This window comes from Anas platyrhynchos, chromosome Z (genome assembly GCF_047663525.1).
Source record: "Anas platyrhynchos isolate ZD024472 breed Pekin duck chromosome Z, IASCAAS_PekinDuck_T2T, whole genome shotgun sequence".
Classification (NCBI taxonomy): domain Eukaryota; kingdom Metazoa; phylum Chordata; class Aves; order Anseriformes; family Anatidae; genus Anas; species Anas platyrhynchos.
The window spans coordinates 78161172-78181059 of record NC_092621.1 but is presented as its reverse complement, the minus strand read 5'-3'; the positions used below and the strand labels follow the sequence as shown (position 1 = coordinate 78181059).

Here is a 19888-nt window from a genome sequence, read left to right as displayed (position 1 = left end):
AAAATAGGAAAGAATGACTCATCAAAGTTGATTTAGAAGATGCTTGTATTTTGCATGGTTTTTTAAATTACATAATTTTATTTGCAGGGCATCCTAACATGGGTGGGCCAATGCAGAGAATGACTCCTCCAAGAGGAATGGTTCCTTTAGGACCACAGGTACCTTCTGCAAATAGAAATCATTTTTTATTGAGAGATCTGTACTTATACTGTATTACTCTAGTTCTGCATAGCTTGAACCAGGACTTGTACCTCTAAACCCATTTAAAAATAAAATTTATCTCTGTTAAAAATGAATTTCTAATTGCAGCTTTACAAAGTCTAAAGTTCAAGAATTAGTAATTTTAATTCAGATTTGAAATTAGAAGGAGTCCCTTAGCTTGTTTATTTCAGGAAAGTTGTGTTTTTCCTACAGCTGTTGTATCCTGTAGTGAAAGGCTAGGGTTTGCAAAGAGGCCCAAGTATTGAGCAGGTGTTTCCTCTTACTCCCACCCTATTTGATCATGCTGTTAAGGAGGGAAGAGTTCATCTCACAGTATTACCATCTTAGGCAAACTGTAACAAAAAACAAACAAAAAAAAAGTAAAGTTTTTCTTCATCCACTATTGAGACAGATTTTTAGTGAGTACCAGAGAGATTTTAATGTAAAATTATGCTAGCAGTTAATGCTGCTATTTTTGCCCTATATCAATCATAAACATTCCTCCAGCTTTAATTTCAAGGAGTGAAGCAATCTTGGATTGCAAGAACCTGCCTTCTCCATGGTGCTGACCTGGTTGTAATTGTATATTAGCACTCTCCTCAAAAATGCAAAATATTAGTGGATATTTGTCAGTAATACATTTTAATAATAAACTGAGGTAGAAAATAAATTTATTCCGATGTGTACCTGAAACATGAACCAAAATATTATTTTATATTTTGTCAGCTCTCTCAGTGAGAGAAAATTTAGGTAGTGCTGTTTTATAGCAATGTTGCCAGTATTTTGTTTATAGTGTGCTTGTTGTGCCCACACTTTGCATTTTTGCTTTCCATTTTAGATAATCCCTCTAGTGGATTCTTTGTTCCTTGGAATAGAAAGTGAATTTTAAATGATTAAATAGCATTGCCTTTCAAATCTGTTCATAACTGCCTTTACACTTTTGTGCCTTCTTGGTAGAAACCAGTTGTTCAGTTTAACACAACGTCTGCTGTGTGACCAACAAACTGTTATTAAACATTTGTTGTTTTTTCTGTAGCATTGAAGTTTATTTACAACTTACGTTTTGGAGGTAGAAAGAGAAGCTTTGCAGCACTGCCATATGAGATTGAGCTGATACTTTATGCAGCACCATTAGTCACACAGCAGGCAAATCTCTTGCCAGTTCTTATAAGGATGATTTTTTTCATTTTTGCTATCTCTTAAAATCCAGTATTTTTGTAAAGTTCATCTTTCTTTCTTTACAAAATATCCTCTTAAAATGGGGAAAATGTAACTTAGCTACGCAAATTTGAGTTTATAACTCAAACTTTTCTATAAATGGATTACCATCCATCTTTATGTGTTGTTTTTAGGATCTTCTCAGAATGCAGTTCTAAAAACAAATTTGATGGATCTTTCACACCTACTTTAAGGTCCTCTTGCTACAGTGCTGTAAAGTTGACCTGGGTGTGCCCAGAATGTGAGGCTCAGCTACCTGGCTGCACAGGCAGTGGACTTGGGAAGCACTTAATGTAGTGATACAGAAATGCTTGTCTCAGCATTTTGTGCTTTATGATTCCGCAGCTTTCCAAACTAAAAAAACATGAAGCTGAAAGCTGAGTACTGTTGTAAATGCTTGAGTGTGTGAATAGCTACAAAGAATTAGGTTCAGGTTTTTTCAAGCCACAGGTACACCACCTGTTCAAGGTGCTCCATGCACGTTGTAATGGGCTACTTACACCCAGTCCCTCATACTTGCTGGTGAGCTTCTCATGTGCTTCCTAATGCATTCAAGTCAAAAATAATTGGGTTATCTTAAATATTTAAAAAACAAGTCTTGGCTAATCTGTCTCATTTTGACCACCTGATGTTAGGGAGCCCTTTTATGAACAACTAAATTACCAGAAAAACAGTGGTGGTGGTGACTTTAAGTAAAATCTGCAAGGAACAAATTAGGGCAGAGAGCATAGCTGCAGCTAAAAGAACATGTGTATCAGTAGCCTTAATGAAAGTGCTCTTATTTTAGGATGAAAGAGTACATTTGATTAGAATTAGCAGTAATTAGAGTTAGAAGTACATTTGATTAGGAGTCTTCCAGTCATGCAGGATTCCATAAAGATCTTTAACCCTGGTCTACACAAATCATTCCAAAACTAAAATAAGGAGGGGAGATACCCAACAGGACAAATAGGGAGAATGGCTCAGCACTCCAAATCAAGATGGGAAAATTAAATAAAATAGATCTGGAACTACTGTTTTTTTTTTGTTTGTTTGTTTGTTTTTTAATATAGTTGGCCTGTGTTCTCTTCCAGATCCAGTAGTGCCAACTGAAGATGTTACTGCACCCAGCTGCTTTGACTACCCACCAGTGACTGCCCTACAGTTCTGAGAGCAGTGGTTCAGGCAAAATTTTCTAGGACAACTTAGGTTGAACAGGAGATTTGAGTTATTCTGGCTGACTTTTGACTGAGCATGCACACCAATCAATCTGCCTGCTGCTCACAAAAGTTCAGGAATGAGTAGTGATTTATGTCCGGCAGCTATGGATAATAATATCTTCAGATGGCACTGTTGGATCGTAGAATCATAGAATTGCTGCTCTGGAAGAGGACCTCTATTTACAACCTCTGGGTGTGTTCTTGCAAACTACCTTTGTATGGTACACTTTCAGGACTGTCTAACAATGAAGAAAATTTTATATTTTGGGTTTCTGTTGTTAGCAGTGGGACTTCCTCTCATAGTTCCCTTTCAGTTCTAGATAACTAGTTTATCTGTAATCACTCTACTTATAAACAGGACCAGATTGATAATTTGAATACCTCTGTAGGATTTCTCCCATGTATTCATGATGTCATGTTTACATGGCTTTGTGAATGGGACCATTACAGAGAATACCCATAAGCCTAAGTCACATAGATTTTGTAGTTTATAGTATAGTTGTATAGTATAACAATTAATGTGTATTCATTTTTATTATTGGAAAAAAGACAGCAACAAAGAGTTAAGTATTTTTAAGTAAATCATTTGCTTATCCCCTTGCTTTCCAAAGTGCACAACCAACATGTTAAAGTCAATAATATTCAGTTTAGAAAATATGCTATTATTCATTTCTTTGGAATATCAGAAAAAATATAGAAAAAAAAAGTAAGAAAAATTAACACAGAATACAGAATTCATTAAGATTGTGAGCTGAGATAGACTGTTCTGCTTGTATTCATCTGAATTAAAATAATTATAGTTTTTCATGTAAACAGTACAGTTAAACTTTTGTCATAATGTGATCAGATCATAAACTCTGATTTCATAGGCAATGGGTGATCCGTTTGTTGGCAATGCTATGATAGTCATTATCATATTAAGTAATTTTTTTATTAGTCACATTGGACATTAGAATTGACTGATTAGAAGAGAAATGTAATGGTTATGCTCTACGTTATAAAAGTGATATCATATGGTGTAATTTTAAACAAGCATTTCTTGATACCCTAACAGAGTCTAATAAAAACAATTCTATTTAAATTCCATTATGTAGAAAACTCAGAACTTAAGTCCAGGTTACTGATTTTGAATGAGCTTCCTTGTTATAAAAGTTGAATACGTTTTAAAAGCTGTCCCTCTGGCCATTGACTTGATCTGTAGATGTGTAAATAATTCCTCCTGTAAGGATTTACATTTTAAGTATTCTTACTGTATTCCTATTGTTTGAGTAGTAAATGTAATTCTTTCTCCTTGGGGATAACAGTATTATTTTTAAAGTCAACAATGGAAACTCCTGAAAGAATGAATTGCATTGGCCTATCCAGTCAGAAGTTGTATAGGGATATCATTAACCTGCTGTCCTTTCTTTCCCCCTCCTCTTTGGTTTTGTTTTTTTGTTTTGTGGTAGTCTGACCCTTGGTTATCATTGCAGAACTATGGAGGTGCAATGAGACCCCCACTGAATGCTTTAGGTGGCCCGGGGATGCCTGGAATGAACATGTAAGCACAATAATCAAATCTTAAAATATTTAGAAAATCATTGTTTCATTGTGGAAGTAACATTTGGGTTACATAAGACAAGGGTGAGCATGCTTTGATAAGTAATGTGCTTTGATGACTAATAATTGCAACTGAAAAAAAGTGAACCTGCAGCAGCATTCTTCTTCTGCATGCATTTCTTACAGCCTCCTTTGCTGTTCCTCCAGGTCTGTACAATCACTGAGATTTTTTCACAAGTCAAAGTTAAAATTCTGGGAATATTTTGTCAGTACAGTTACTGATATTTCCATGTATGCATTTTTTTACCAGTGACATTATAATCATTTATGGTTTTACGTTAGTTTTTGTGAAGAATGGTACAGGTATGGTCCTTCTCTGCAAAATGACGAAACATAATTTTAGCAAAATAAAACTACTGTCTAGAGCTCTTTGTAAAACAGAAAAAAAAAAAAAAAAACACAAACATATTTGAATGAAAAAGTGTGGATGATTCTTGCTTTGTTACTGCCTTTATTTCGATTACTATGTTTATTTCCACTCTAAATGTATAGAACAGTACTCCAGATATGAGTGTAAGTTTTCTAGTACTCCTGGGGCTGGATTATCATCTAGTATAAAGTGATATCAACCGAGTTCAGTTTAGCTATATTGATTTATTCCAAATGTGCATTTAGTTATTGGGTTGCATTATTCCATTTACACAGGTAGACAACACCTCTTTGTAGGCATGTAGAAAATGTTTAGATATAAAATTACTGTCTCTAGACTAATATAGTAGTCTAGATTTAAACTATGGATTTTAGCATAGCAACTGACTCAAGATGAGGAATCTTCTTCGCTTGCCATAAATCCTTGCTTGCCTGGAGTTGTTTTTATAATTATTAAAAATAAATAAATAAATAAAAAATCTCCTTGTATTATATATATATAGATTTCTCTCATAAGAGGCTGCTATAATTACTGTTAGAGTAACACAGACCAGAGGTTATTACCTGGAAATGAAGTATTGAGATAGATAACACCATTAAAAAAAGTCTAATCTGGCATGTCCTTCATTTTTTCTGATTTCTGGACAGACTTTGATTTTTCTAAGCCAATAAAATAAAATCTAAAGTTTGGCATAACTCTATCATATGCATCATATATTGGACTCCAGACAATTTTAGGAACCTTCCCAAGGGTAGGCATTTCTTCTTTTAAATAAAATTGATGTAGAAAAAAATATTTAGATATTGAAATTCAGTGTGAGTATAATATAAGCACTACACAGATTGTCCCCAAGAGGAGATTTAGTTTTAAGAAAAGAAAATGTAGCTTCCTAAAATAAAATGTTCTGGAATTAAAACTGAGGACAGATAAGGTATTTTGAGGATACTTATCCACATAAATGAGAGATAGGAAGAATTTGTTTATTCTTCACATAGAAAGAACAAACAAACATGTTTTCTGACAAAAAGAACTTCTTGTTTGCCATACAGAAAGGAGATGGTTATGGGTTGAAATACTAACATTTTCCCTGTGGCAGCATTTAATAAGCAGGTTTCATCTTGTGTTGAGTCAGTAAGCATCCATAGATCATGTTCTTTTAAATCAGTGATGGAGAAGCACATTTTCCTTAGAACTTGTATGTTAAAGGGGATGCCCTGAACTGGAGACCTTTGGTTAGGGAATTCATGAGCTTTGAAAGAGTGTTTGGTCTTCTGAGAAGAACACCAGGTAGAACAGCAGTTAGGAAGCCATACCCGTAGCAGTCTCCTTGTCTTATCAGGCATGTGCTGCACTTCTGTACATTTTTTACAAACCTCGTCTTTCCTCCAGCTCAGCTTGCTTGGTTTTGAAAAGACTTCCTGCTGCCTCCTTGGCATGCTGGAGGCATAAGGGAGTCCAAAGTGCTCGTCCTGCAGTATTATGCTATAGCATTTGCTGACCTGTGCTACATGCTGAAACACAGACCTTTGGAGTTAGAATATTGCCTTGCTCACATGAATGTTTTATATATATATATTTTTTTTTATTTTATTTTTTTTTCCTAATGAAACCAAACATTTCTTTTTCTTGTATCAAATGGAGGGACATACACTGATCCAAAGGAAAACAAAGGCATCGATGTGGTGTGGGCTTCCTTTAATTTTATTTCTAGACATCACGTTCATTCCTTATTGTAAAGTTTCTGCTGTCAGGTTTGTTGTTACCCTGCAGCCATAGTAAGTACTTGTCTTCAGGCCTGTTCTGCATACAGGATCAAGGCAGAGCACACCTGCAAATGACCTGTGGGCAGTAGCAACAGATGCACCTATGTGCATTCAACTCATTCTCTGTATTACCCCTTACAATTCACCTAATGTACAGCTCTGAGAAAGCTGTACATCATTTAGTGTACTTACATTTCTAGGAAAAGAAGATAACTATACATAAAACTATTGCCTTATGTTAACTTATGTTTGTCTTCACATAGCCATATATCATACATTAAGGTTTTGCACTGTTGTGTTCGATGTTTTTGGCTTTCTGGCAATGTTAAGATATAAAAGCATGTACTCTACAAAAAGCAGATGCCATTTCAAAATCCAGCTTTTTCTCCTGGGAAAGCTTCAAAGGAAGCTGTTCTGGCTAAGAGCAGAATATCAGCCAAATGCAATTTTACATTTTTCTGGATGAGAAAATGTTCTTTATTGTGAAAAATGGTAGCAGCTAGCCTTAGAGCTCATAGACAGTATTTCACTTCATGAACATATACTTCACAAATGTAGTATTTTTAAATAATTCCTTGCTCCATCATAGGTAGTGCATATCAGATTACTGCTTTAAACAGTAGATACATATCCTGTATCTTTTAAAAAATAACTATTTTACCTACAAGGTTTTAAGCTGAAACTTGGTGTAGCCATTTTTAGTAAGATATTATTTCTTCATGGAAACCTGCTCTGTTTAGGAACAAGACAGCAAATTTCAGGGAGCACTGTTGCATTTCTCTGGCACTTTTTAATGGCCTGTGTGACCTGCAGTGCTGTATCAGGCACTAAGAATATCTCATTCATGCCTGAAAGGGAAAAAAATGTGATTTTATTTTTTAACTGCAGCTCACAAACTTGTATCTAGAGGTTTAATTTCTGATGGGATGTATTTGCCAATTAGGAAACAGAAATGCTGGACTTAATTTCTCCATGTGCTGTGGTCAGGGGTACAGGACTAACCTCAACTGCAGTTGCAATTAGTCATAGTGGTAGATATTGTGTAAATTACTCATATTTTGGAAGCAGAGCAATCATAACAATCTTTTATGAGCCTATTGATACTTCCAAAATAAACATTTTTATAAAAGAAAAAAAATAGCTTGCATTGAATTGGAAAAAAAAAATTGCAGGTAGCTTTTTTATGTGTTTTATAAGCTAACAACATTATGCTCTATATAAACCATATGGCTTTCAAGCAGAATCTGCTACAGAGTTTTCTGAGTCTATACTTAGAGCTGTCCATGACTTCCAGTAAATTTGCAAATTCTAACAGCTTTTTAGATGAAAGGTGAGTTTCCTCACTGGAAGCAGCAGTGGTACAGCCTGCAGGATAACGCAGGCATTACATGTGTTTAGCTTTACAAAAAACTTGCATGCTCACCAGAGGTACCATGATGTTGAGAGGAATTTGTTTCCCAGTCTTCTCATAAAACCCACCTAAATTTCCATGTTGCTGTGGCTAACCCAGGCATGTATCTGAGTCAGCTTTTTAACTTCTCCATGCTTCACAGTAATCTGCAGTGTAGTCATGGCCATTTTCCATATGATGTTTTTCAGTAGATATCTTTGTGTCATTTAATGTCACACAAACAATTGCCAGGTTTTGTGGTGAAAACCAACTTCCAGTGTTGTTGCAAATACTGCTGGTTTCTCAGAAAAAGAGGCTCCAACAAACCACATATGGGATGTGACAGAAAAGAAAAAAAGGATTACCTAATATTTCCCATGTTATTATTAGCAGAGTGTTGCATCTGCAAAATCCACTTGTATCAGGCACTGCTTGCATGATGCCATGAGTCCCTTTCCTGGCTAGAGTAAGGCAGCCACTGGCCATTGCTAAAAGCCCTCATGGAGGTATCTTCCAGCAAACATGCTGCATGAAGCAACCCATGGATGACTGCTAGGGTGATGGATTTTTAACCTTCATGGAAGGACCACTGAAGCTGAGAAAAACGCACTCAGAAATGTCTTCCTTTTCTAGTGGGGAAGTGTTTCAGCAAAAAGACCCACTCCTACATTGCTGTTTTCCAACCTCCCATAAATGTGAGCATCATAAAATGGAATGATTCACTTGATTTATTTCAGTTCATTGTTTGAGATAATTTCTTCGTAATAGTTTCGCCAACAATGCAATAAAAAAATGAGAGATTCAATATTAAATCCCTCAAGCAACAATATGTACTTATTGTTTTTACTTTTGCAAAACTTTAAAATAGAATACTTCCTGAACTCATTAATAAAATCTACTTTTATCTCTGTATTTAAATCACTCTTCCAAGTCTGGTAAGCTATTGTGGCTAATGTCCCTTTTCTAAAGCTAATGAGGCCAAAATGCCATTTTTAATGCAATGGCTTTGTCATCTCCTCAGCCTTTCAGTTGTCAGGGCTCTCAAAACATGAATTTGTCTTATTTATAAATAACTAGAAGTTTGTAATGCTACCAAGGATAATTATGGTTATTCACTTGTTATGACTGTAAAACATGGAGATTTTGCTTCCCATATGGTTTGGTTCCCTCACGACTGCCTAGTACCCTCAAGTACACCAAACTATATTTCTGATTTCAGCTAAGAATGAGAAACTCAAAAGAACAGCCCAAGTTGTGAGAAAGAAAAAAAGGTGCTCTATCTGGAGAATTTTTTCTCTTTCCTTTCCCCATTCTGTTTTGCTCTTAGCATCCGTCTGATGTTTAGTCTGAGCAAGCTTTATCAAAGACTTCCTTGGCTTGTTGCACTCTTGTCCCTCCTGCTAGGAAACTGCTACTTAATCATAAATACACTGTTTGAGCCAAGTGTAACAAGAATGTCTGAGAAGTCTGAAATTTCCATTTTGCCTGGTTTCTGATAAATTTCATGTTTCTGGGACTTCTCTGGAGATAACATATCCTTCGTCAAGTAGAAATCTATTTTTAGATACCTATCTAGATGTGTTTAAAATGTAGGCTTAAAGTGTCATGCTTTCATTTTTTTTATAAATACATATATTAAATATATGTATGTATATACCCTATTGCTGTGCTTCTCAGACACATATTAGAGCAACATATTTTTTGTAGCTTGATATTCTAAAGAACAGTTGTTACCAAAATGTTTGTAAGGAAAGCACTCTTTCCACAAATGCTATATGTGCAGTATTCTAGACCCATACTCAATACATGCATGTATTCACAATTCTTCAGGAAGGTACTTCATTATTTAAGCAAGAATACAGTTTCATGACTCAAATTAAACCTATATTTTTGTAAATTTCTGCTTTGATCTGTACTGTAATGAGATTTTTATGGAATGTGTTATACTTCCCTCAAATGTTATAAAAATTTTAATAAAGTTGAAAGAAAAACACTCTCCCTGAGAAACTTAAAGAATTTTGCAACAGGTATTTCACTCTTTTCACGACTTTTGTAGCACACTAAAATCTTGTAAACAGAGTTAAATTCTTCCCAAACACTAGAAGAGCATTTTAGAGACACATCTGATGCTCCCTAAATTTGCAGGTGCCTGGAACCAGTGCAGAGCTTGGCTTCCTCCAGGCTGGCCACTGGCAGGGTAGCTGCTGGTGGTGGTGTCCTGAAAAGCTCACACATACACAGAATAAGTTAGGACACGAGCTGTCTAACATGTAAATGGCAGGGCTGTAGTCATAAATAAATCAGCTCATTACTGGTGAAGTGAAGAAAGTAGTGCAACAATGTCAACTTTTCTGTAGCACTGTAGCTTGGTGCACTTATTGTTGATGATACTCTATAATGTCATCTGAAGAAAGCCATCTCTTAACTTACTCTGGAAACAGACTGCTTTGAAACGTTTGCTTCCTTAGAACAGGTCAGAAGCCTGGGGATTGTTCTGTGTCTCATCGTTCGTCTTCTCTTACAGGGGCCCTGGGGGTGGTAGACCTTGGCCAAACCCAACCAATGCCAATTCTGTAAGTAAATATTTAAACATACTAAAATCATCTTATATGCAGAGAATTATTTCTCATCAACATACCAGGAAAAAAAATCAATTCAACATAAATAAAAATAATGCTTTTGTTGTTTTTGTTTTGTTTTGTTTTGTTTTGTTTTGTTTTGTTTTTTTTCTTCCACTAATCCTAAGGCAGAATAGGAACAGTGAAGTGAGGAGCATGTCTTAACAGAGAACTCACTGACCTGAAAATATCCAGCTCTATTCATAATCATGCAGCCACACTGCGTCTCCACATAAGTTACAGACCTTCCCTAACACAAAGGCTACCCTGGGGGATATTTAAAATACCTTCTATACTTTCTAGCTTCCTTCAGTGCAAGTAGGAAGAGTTAGGACAAAACTGTCTGTCTTGCAAGCTCTACAGAAACGACAACGTGGGAAGATCAGCTTAATGTGTGCTCACATATTTCATATAATAAAAGCACATTTGCTCCTGGTAACTAGGGAAGGTGGAATTGTAGACATAACCATTTTAATATGCTTTTTCTAACAAGAAGTGCACTTTATTGAATTTTGTTGGAACAAATAAAAAAATGAGGTAGTCTAACAGCAGCTTGAAGGGAGGTATCCCATGTGAAAAACAGTACCTGGTATTTCTTCAGAAAATACAAAGGTAAAGCTTCAATTTTCATGCATTGGTCATATATCATTAGTGTAAAAATGTCTCCCTTTTTAGCACTTGCAGCAGGATAAGGTAGGTCTTATTTAACAGACTAGACTGGTTCCTTCTGTTCTTTATTTTGAATTTTTAATTATACTGGATGACAAATGGATGACAAAAAAAGAGCTAAAACTCCTTCTCAGTTTTCTTCAGTGTGTACTGAAATAAGGTGGTTGTTAGGATATTTTTCAACTGACAGTTGAAAATATTCTCACTTTACAAAATTATTGAGAAGTCTAGTAATAGATACATGTGAAAATGAATTGGCTGATCAGTTATCTACAAACATGTAAGATGCTTATTCTACAAAATAATTTTGCATTTGGTCAATTCAGTTACTTCTTACCCTATCCTTCTATAATAGCTGTGCTCTGTGTTTCGGTAGAGAGAATCACTGAAAAGACTGTTGCATAAAGAATAAAACTGGGTTATTCGTAGGCAATTCAATTTCTCCCTATGTCCTTTGTAACAAATACGATAATTGAATTTGACATGAAATTAGAACACTGTTCTTTAAGTTAAAAAAATAAAATAAAAAAGGAAAGAAAAGAAAAAAAGAAAGAGTAATGCAAAGAAATAAAATCAGTATCGTCTACGGTGAAAGAAACAAGAGTTGCTTTCCTTTTATGGTCCAGACACTAATCAAGATTAAGTGCATATGACAACATACAAATTCAGTCCATGTACAGGATGATATTACAGTCCCACTGACTTACATGCAAGTTTATGCTCCTTAAGTTTCCACCTTATAAAGCATATTACATTAATAATCTTACAGCTTAGCCTTTCACTCTAGCTTGCAGATCTTTACAGAGCTTATTCTGCCTCCCACAATAATAATAAAATTTTGTAATAGATGGAAGGAATGAAATTGGTACTGGAATTTGTAATTTGGTATCTTAAGAGTGATGTTTGTTGCTCAAAATGCATGCCTCACTAATTACAAAAGAATAGGAACAGATACCAGACCTCAGCCTGCATACATTTTAATGTATGAATTATGTTATTGACTTATGATATTGACTTAATTAGAATGGCAACCAGAGCACAGTATTCTTAAGTAGAAATATTTTTAAGTATTTGATTTTAAATTCAGTTTATGTCTAAATTGCAAATTTTAGACTTGAGCATACTTATAATGACAAGTTGTTGAAAAGAAAAGGGGAGAAAAGGGGTTTGTGTTTGACAACAATAGTATGTTTTCATCATCTTTAACAACATATTTGAAATAAATTAAACAAATACTCATTAAGCTACATCTGTACATAAATGTAGGTTTGGACTCCATCTCACTGCAAAAGAAATTACTGTTTTTTTTCTGTTGATGTTTCAGATACCTTATTCTTCAGCATCTCCTGGGAACTATGTAGTAAGTACACTTGTATGTGTTTGCTTATTAGAATAGATGTTACATTTTATTTAGGCAAAGAGATGGTAGTCCAGATGTTAAGAAGAACCCTTGTGTATTGGTTGAGAACTGAACAGCTGATCTGCACTTAGTATTTTGTCTACCATCTATGGTGCATATGTTGATGTTCATTACTAGAATCATTATCAGTCTGGTCAAAATTGCCCTGAGTGCTGTTTTATTTCAACATATGTTTATAATAACCAATACAATATATTGTCTTGAATAATAAGGAATGAACAAACAAACAAAAAAAACAACAGCTTTCTTGGAAACACAGTATTGTGTATGCATTTCTGTACTTCTCCAGGAAAAATTCATTTGAAGAATTAGAACAAGCTTTTGTGTCCCCAAGGATATATAAATGGGTCCTAATAGCTAACATTTTAGGTACATTTTTTTTCTTATAATTACCTTCTGGAGACTTGATTTTTTTTTTTTTCTCCATGGTCTGTTATGTCTTTATTTCACAGACATTGTCTTAATTTATTATGAATTAGTCATTCGTTTGGCTTTTTCCTAGTCTATACTTGAGAGTGAAATAGTTAAAACTTTGTAAGTGTCCAGCATCGGTCAGTCATTCAAAAGACAAAAAAATGCCTATTATCTAACCGGAATTCCATAAAAACATTTTACATAATAACAAAATAGTCTTTGTTGGAGTATGTACTGCTGTTTTCTGTCCGTTTCTCAAGAGATTAGCTTTGTTTATGCTTTTTATTTAGGCTTTTATTGTTATTGTTGTATTTGGAATATTTGTAGTTCTAATGTACTCCTATAAGTCATAGTGCTTCATGTATTTTTGCCCCGTTCAGTACTGAAGTCAGAGTGTAAGGGGCAGAGAATGTTATCTCCCTTCTGAAGCCATTTGTCATATGTCATTCTTGTTTGCAAGTCCATTGGATTCCAATTTCTGTTGGCCAGTAAGGCTTCCGTAGACTTCTCTTGTGATTTTTCATGTTTTATCATCTGGAAGTTAGACAACTGCTGTGTATTGGCTTAAGTCAACATACAATGTGAAGCTATTTTGGAAGATGGAAATAGCAAGTCTTTCACCATGAGGACAATATAGAAGTGTATTTTTTTTAATCTGTTTGTGCTAGTTAAAGGTTTCTCTTAATTTCTTCATGGGAAAGATGATCCTGCATAGCAAATGCTGAAGGATGAGTTCAAGGATGAGCTTGTTTTGTTTAGATAAAAGATATTTATTCTGTTTTTTATTTAAACAAACTACTAAAAAGGTTAAGTTCTTGTTAAGTGTCCATAATTCTAGGGTTCATTTGCCACATCTGTAGTGGGAATGATCTAAATCTGCTGATCTCCAAACAGGTTCTTCTAAAAGATCTTCAGAAACTTCTCTCTGTTGGGAAGAATGTTTTTGCTAGTTTTGCCCTAGGTATTAGTGATCAGTTACTTTATTTTTAATAAAGTAAAATTTTTAATATGGGACATTGGACTTCATATTCTAGTTTTGGAAAGGTATGAAGTCCTGAAAAATTAGAAAAGGACTTACTATAGAAATTAATTTTAAAGAAGCAAAACTAAGTAAAATGCATGATGTACAATAGGACTCTGTTAGTGTACTCACGTCAAGCCAAAGGTTAGCTGGGATAAATTACTTTGACACAAAAGGACATCACCACATTTCAGTGCATAGAGAGAAGGGGAGGAATAAGAGTAACAAGTTCATTTTGCTTCATGCACTAACAATGATGAGACTGAAGCTGGAATGTGCAACATCGAATTCATTGAAACATCTAATATGCAACATTGAAGGAAAATTAAAATATATGCAAAAATGCAAGAAAGAGACACAAAAAAGTCTGAAATACTGGAAAAAATCCTGAGCCTCTGAGCAGATGTGCTCTGTGGACTCCAGCGGTTCCAATGGGAAAGGTTGCTGCCTGATTCCTTGTCCCCACTCTTCTGAAGTTTACTGCTCCTTCAGATCTGCCACTGAAGCTCCTTGGATGAGTGACCCTCTTCATTCAAAACAATGCAAGTTGATGTAAGCATTTAAAAAAAAACAGGTCTTTGCTAAGTCGGTCTGGTTGGCCCAAAACAGGTTAAGGGACACTCAGCTGTGGAGCTCCAAGCAGAGCTGAGGCTGCCTCTCGCAGAGGGCAGTGTTGGAGCAGTTGAGGTGGGCCAAGTCCTTTGCCAGCATGAGTGCTTGGACTGTGCATGTCTCATCTCACACTGAGAGAGGTGGCCTTGCTTCAGGGAGGCTCTCTGAGCTTTAGAAAATGGAACACATGAGGGCCAGCCAAACAGACAACCAGATAAGCAAGACCAGGGGGAAGGAGCTTTCAGAAGCAAGACCCAGGAGCAAGCATCTAGGGGTTGGTATGGGCTGGAGAGCTCTTAAAACATCTTTTTAGCAAAGGGGTTCATGTTGTGGAGCCACATGCTTTGTACATTTATTCTGGTTATTTTATCAGACAGCTTTTTGAGAAATAATTTCATTATATACAAATACATTCACAGGGAGGAAATACTTGGTACAAGTAGGCTTTCTAAAATGGGAAGATACACAAACAATGAAAGTAAACATGAATTTTAAATTAGATGCTAATAGTAATAGTGAAGAAAAGTAAGTTTTCTAATAAATGACCAGTTAGTGGTTTCTACATTTCTTTATATCATGCTGAAAAATACATATAAACCTAAAAAAAATCAAGTTAGGGAGCTTAGTGCACAAGTACATGGATGAAGAGTCACAGACTGTGCTAGCCAGATAGTCAGATAATTGATCTAAAGGTCCCTTCAAATTCAGCATCTGTAGCTCTACAAAAGAAACGGGATTTTTTTTCTGATGGCTGAATAAACCTTTCAGACATTTTTGGCAAGCCCAGTTCTAACACTGCTATTACTGATTCAGTTGTAATTTGGAGGGAAAAAGCTTTGTAGCTGCTGGAAGTATGAAGTTATGTTGTGATTATGCCTTGATTTTTGTAAGTTGATCTGTGTATTTCATGGTGGAGCAAGCCTTTATTCTAGCACGCTTTATAAAAAATACTCAGTGACCTTTCTTAGTTCACAAAAAATGGGAGAGCACAAGATAAAGAACTAGTAGGTGGTGTTATATGTAAGGGCAGAGAGGTGTACATATGTTGACTGACTGCAAGAATGTGCTGCTGCTTCTGGGTGAAATATTTCTGTTTCATTTACAATTAACTGTGAGTTAATTGCTTACTGGCAAACAGAGATACTTGCCTTTGAAGTGTTAAGTATTTTGCTTGAACGAATCTGGGGAGGAGTGGTATCAGTCAGAGGGCTGCTACATTACAGACTTTGATTTTCTGAAGATAGTGTATGCGAGTGTATTATTGCTATGTGTTTTGTAAGAAATGTTATTTTTAGTAAATCACTATTTACAGTAAACAGCATCTTTTGTTTTAAATCCAAAACTTGTCTGGCTTCTTCCAAGATATCTTAGTGAATTATAGCAAATACCAGTAAAGACCTTGTAAGCAGACTGAAACAACCAAACCTTTATCTTCAGTACTGCTGAAAGAAAAAAATCTGCTACTGTTTGGAGCAGTATGCCTGATATCTAAAATACAACAAAAGGGATAAAATATAATAACAGTCATGTAGCAATGGAGTTAATCACCTGTTGTTACCAATCTGTGTATTTTTTATTGTGGAAAGGAGGGGGAGTTTGTATTTATTGACTTACTGATGTTTTTTGGCCTAGATATTTTTATCAACCTGATTTGGTAGCTTTTCATGTTACTTAAAAGTATTAGTGGATCTGCAAACACAGAAAGCAAGAAGTTATGATTCTGTTCTTACTAAACTAATTGTTTGCTCTGATGTTCAGAGTAAAAATACTGGAGACGTTTTTAAAGAACCTTAATAAGCTTGTTTAACAACCAGAGCCATCTGTGTACAGTGTTTATGCATAAACAGATTTGCAACACAGAAATGCCTGAAACTAGGAAAATAATACTCCTTTGTGTTTTTTTTGTTTTGTTTTTTATTTTAATCTGTGATTTAGCAGTCTAGGCAAGTCATATGACTATACCCAAATTTATACAGTCAGCATTATATTGACTTTTTTTTTTTTAATCCATTTGTCATTAATTTGAAAAGGAATTGTGTATATGGATGTTATTTCTAAAAATGCAGAATATTATACAAGCTGAATTAAATTGTCTGGGATATGGAGATACCAAGTATGCCTGAAAGCAAAACCTGTCATACAGTGACTGGCCTCTTCTCTTCCTGTAAGACACCGCCTCACTTTGTGCTTAGCAAACATCGGCTACCATTGTGCCAAGCACAACAAAACAGAAATGCTGGTTAAAAAACAATGGTAACAAAAGTCAGTTAAGGTTATTAAATATAATAGTCTCAAGTCCTAGTCCAAATATTTCTTTTGCCTGACTTACAGCATGATGCATACTCATTGACTGATGAATGTTCTCAGATCAGTATACATTAGTCTATTACAGAACTTGCTGAGTAATTACATTGTCTTAATCTGTTTTAAGTTGTTTTGCTAATTTATCAGAAAATGTGTATGTTTTATCAGAGTGACTCAGGACATTCATGACAATTTGTTTTCATTTGTACAGTGTTCATATTTTCTGTGGTGTTTTTTCCTCTCAAGCTAACTGACATTTTCTATACTCTCTAGGGTCCCCCAGGTGGTGGAGGGCCACCAGGAACACCTATCATGCCTAGTCCAGCAGGTATTGAAATATCCTCAGAAATAATAAAGGAAAATTAGAAGAGATTTTAGGAAGTACCTTATTTTTTTCCAGACTTTGATGACATTTTAGACATTTTCATAATGAATCAGTTAATGAGAAATTATTAGCTTTGTACTTTCTGTATCAGCTTTTTCCTGCTCTTTCACTGTTTTTCTATCCCTGCTATGTTGCAGACACAAATCATTGTATCCATGCAATTCAAATCAATTAATTTCTCTGACTTTTGAGCGATCTTTTATTGCATGATTCCAGCAGTAGCAAGGGAAAAAAAAAAAAGACAAAAGACACAATCTTTGTTAGTTCTTGCTAATGGTCTTTGGAATGATCCTGCCAGGTTGGAAATCAGCAGATTTCTGAATCTGGTGAAAAACCCACACAGTATCCTGTGGGATAGACCTAACCAAATGTGGTTCTTGGCGATGTGTGACTCAAAGGCATGGCTACATCCCATGGCTGTTTCAGCTGACTGACAGCAGAGTCACGCTGGACAGATTGCCCTTCTCTGTCCTTCAGTGAAGGAGTAAGGTCCCGGAGGAGCTACTGTTGTGTCCTAGCAGTGATATGTTCCCAGAACTTCACTGTCCCACTGTTTCCCCAAGGTAAATGGCTTGTATCTTGCAATTCTGAATGCCTGGTCACAAAAGATTTTCCGCATTATGACTAAGGTTTGAAGAACCAAAGAGGATGGGAAGACTCAGAACAGCCAGCTAGCTTCTCAAGGCTTAAAGATGGTTAGCTAGATGTAAGTATTTCACTCCACTGATGTTCTGCAAAGATTCTGTTATGAAAGAAGAACTGCAAGATGTGGAAGATGCTGTCCTCCCCCATGGATGATATCAGAAGCCTGACAAGATGAAACAAATATGTCTTGTGTAACACAGTATTCAGGGGCAAAATCTCTCTTTGCAACTCACTTTCAAGAGGGACCTATTCACCTCAGTGATGTTATAGCATCCTCAGTCCTTAAGTCTGTTTTCTTGCTGTCCTCTGCAGCACAAGAGGGTAGGGAATTTTCTAATTTGCCATGAAAACTTCTTGCACCAATATAATACTTTCATTAACTACAATCCCAGGGCTTTAAAATGCAACCCGAGATAAAGAATAGGGCTTCCTTGTTCATATAATTAGTGAAAAAGATAGTTAGTGCAAACTGGTATTCAAAAGTTAGAATTTCATTTAACATAAAACTTAAAGACAGCCCATGCATTTCAATATGGTCAGCCCTGCAGTTATAGCACCTGTTAGGCTGCCCAAGTTCATTTCAGATAAAGCTTCTGTTGAGGAATTGTTCCTATTTTCAGTTAAGGAAATTCCAAGATGTTTTAAGACTCTATTTTCCAAAGTATGGAAACACTTGGAAACTGGCTACCTGAGAATTTTGTAAAGGTACTGACTTGCCTCTGAGAAAAAACAGTTCCAAGCGTTCCCATGGCCCAGCCACCCTGTATGTATTTCTACATGAGGCCGCACAACATGGGGAGAGGCAGGAATATGTTTCAGAAGGATCAGGTGGTTGAAGAACTTGCTGTCAACCTCATTGAACATTAAAATAACTTGTTATGTGCTAACTTGTTATGGTACTTTGATAACTTTAGGTTAAAAGCTTGAGTTTCTCCTCTTCTTCAAACAGTATATTTAATGTCATAGTGATACGTTGTGGGCTGTATGTAATAGAATTATTTACTCACAAAGGTTGATTAATACCTAAAAAGCTGCATCAGAAAGGTTAAAGAATAGTCAAAGACTTGATTTGAACTACATGTGTACAAACATATTCTTGCATGAGGTCAGACCCTGTTCCCAGTGCCAACACATTTCAGTCAGATACAGGCTTTCTTGCTTCCACTACTTCAGACTGAGAAGTCTACCATCACCTTGTCTTGGAAAAAGATTTACAGCTCAGCATTGACTTTTGTGTGTGCTTGAGTTCAAAACTCTGGTTCAAAGAGATGGAATGGTCTTTTGGAGGAACTAGGTACAGAGTAGAGTACTTAGTTATTCTTTATTCTTTTTGCACATACAGTGGACGTACTGATTTTCCAGCATTACCAATATATTTTTAAGTTATGCTGTCTGTTTGGGGATGTATTTAAACTTTTCTTAGGTCATTCTCCTCATAGTAAGCTTTTTCATTCCATGGCCCAACTCTTGTCAAGTTCACTCCAGAAAGGATTTTGCTACTAGACAAAGGTTTTGTCTACTGTCTGCTGTGTTTTCCCTTCTCTTAGAAATTTGATGAAAGGCTTTGGGATTGTGTGCATTAGCAGATAAGTTGGAGATGAGAATAAAAAATTTGTATCTACTAGTAGTTCTCAGTTACTGGTTCCTTAATTTCAGCCAGACAACTTCTGCATGTCTTGATCACTACACCTTGCTTTTCACTCTGGAGGTGCTGCTCCTGAAAGCACATGTACAGTGACTGGAGGACAAGGACTGAGAGGCAATATAGCTGTGTCAACAGCAGTGCCCAGTGGAACTCTTGGCAGAATTAATAGCTTAGGCACTACACTGTGCCAGCATGGTTTTATTGTTTTTGGACTCAGGTTTATTTTGAAGCATTGCACCACACTGTACCGTGAAGTTACATCAGTCAAAACTGTTCTAAGTGAGGATCTTTGCATAATGCTTTACTGAGTGTGCCTAGATTTATACTCAGTGTGCACAATGCTCTAGATATGTCCAAAATCTAACAGACTGACATGGATGAGAATAAAAAATTCTATTTGCTATACTAACTTGAA

General features: G+C 35.7%; 1 protein-coding gene across 5 annotated transcripts in view; it reads left to right on the top strand.

The window, feature by feature from the left end:
- Window positions 1–19888, top strand: part of SSBP2 (single stranded DNA binding protein 2) — a 184745-nt gene that overhangs the window by 140861 nt on the left and 23996 nt on the right. For all 5 annotated transcript variants that reach the window (XM_072031161.1, XM_038169983.2, XM_038169981.2 and 2 more), the window contains 5 exons: window positions 88–158; window positions 4091–4158; window positions 10265–10313; window positions 12352–12387; window positions 17072–17126. In XM_072031161.1, the coding sequence (XP_071887262.1) occupies window positions 88–158; window positions 4091–4158; window positions 10265–10313; window positions 12352–12387; window positions 17072–17126 (279 nt within the window). The remainder of the gene's footprint in view (window positions 1–87; window positions 159–4090; window positions 4159–10264; window positions 10314–12351; window positions 12388–17071; window positions 17127–19888) is intronic.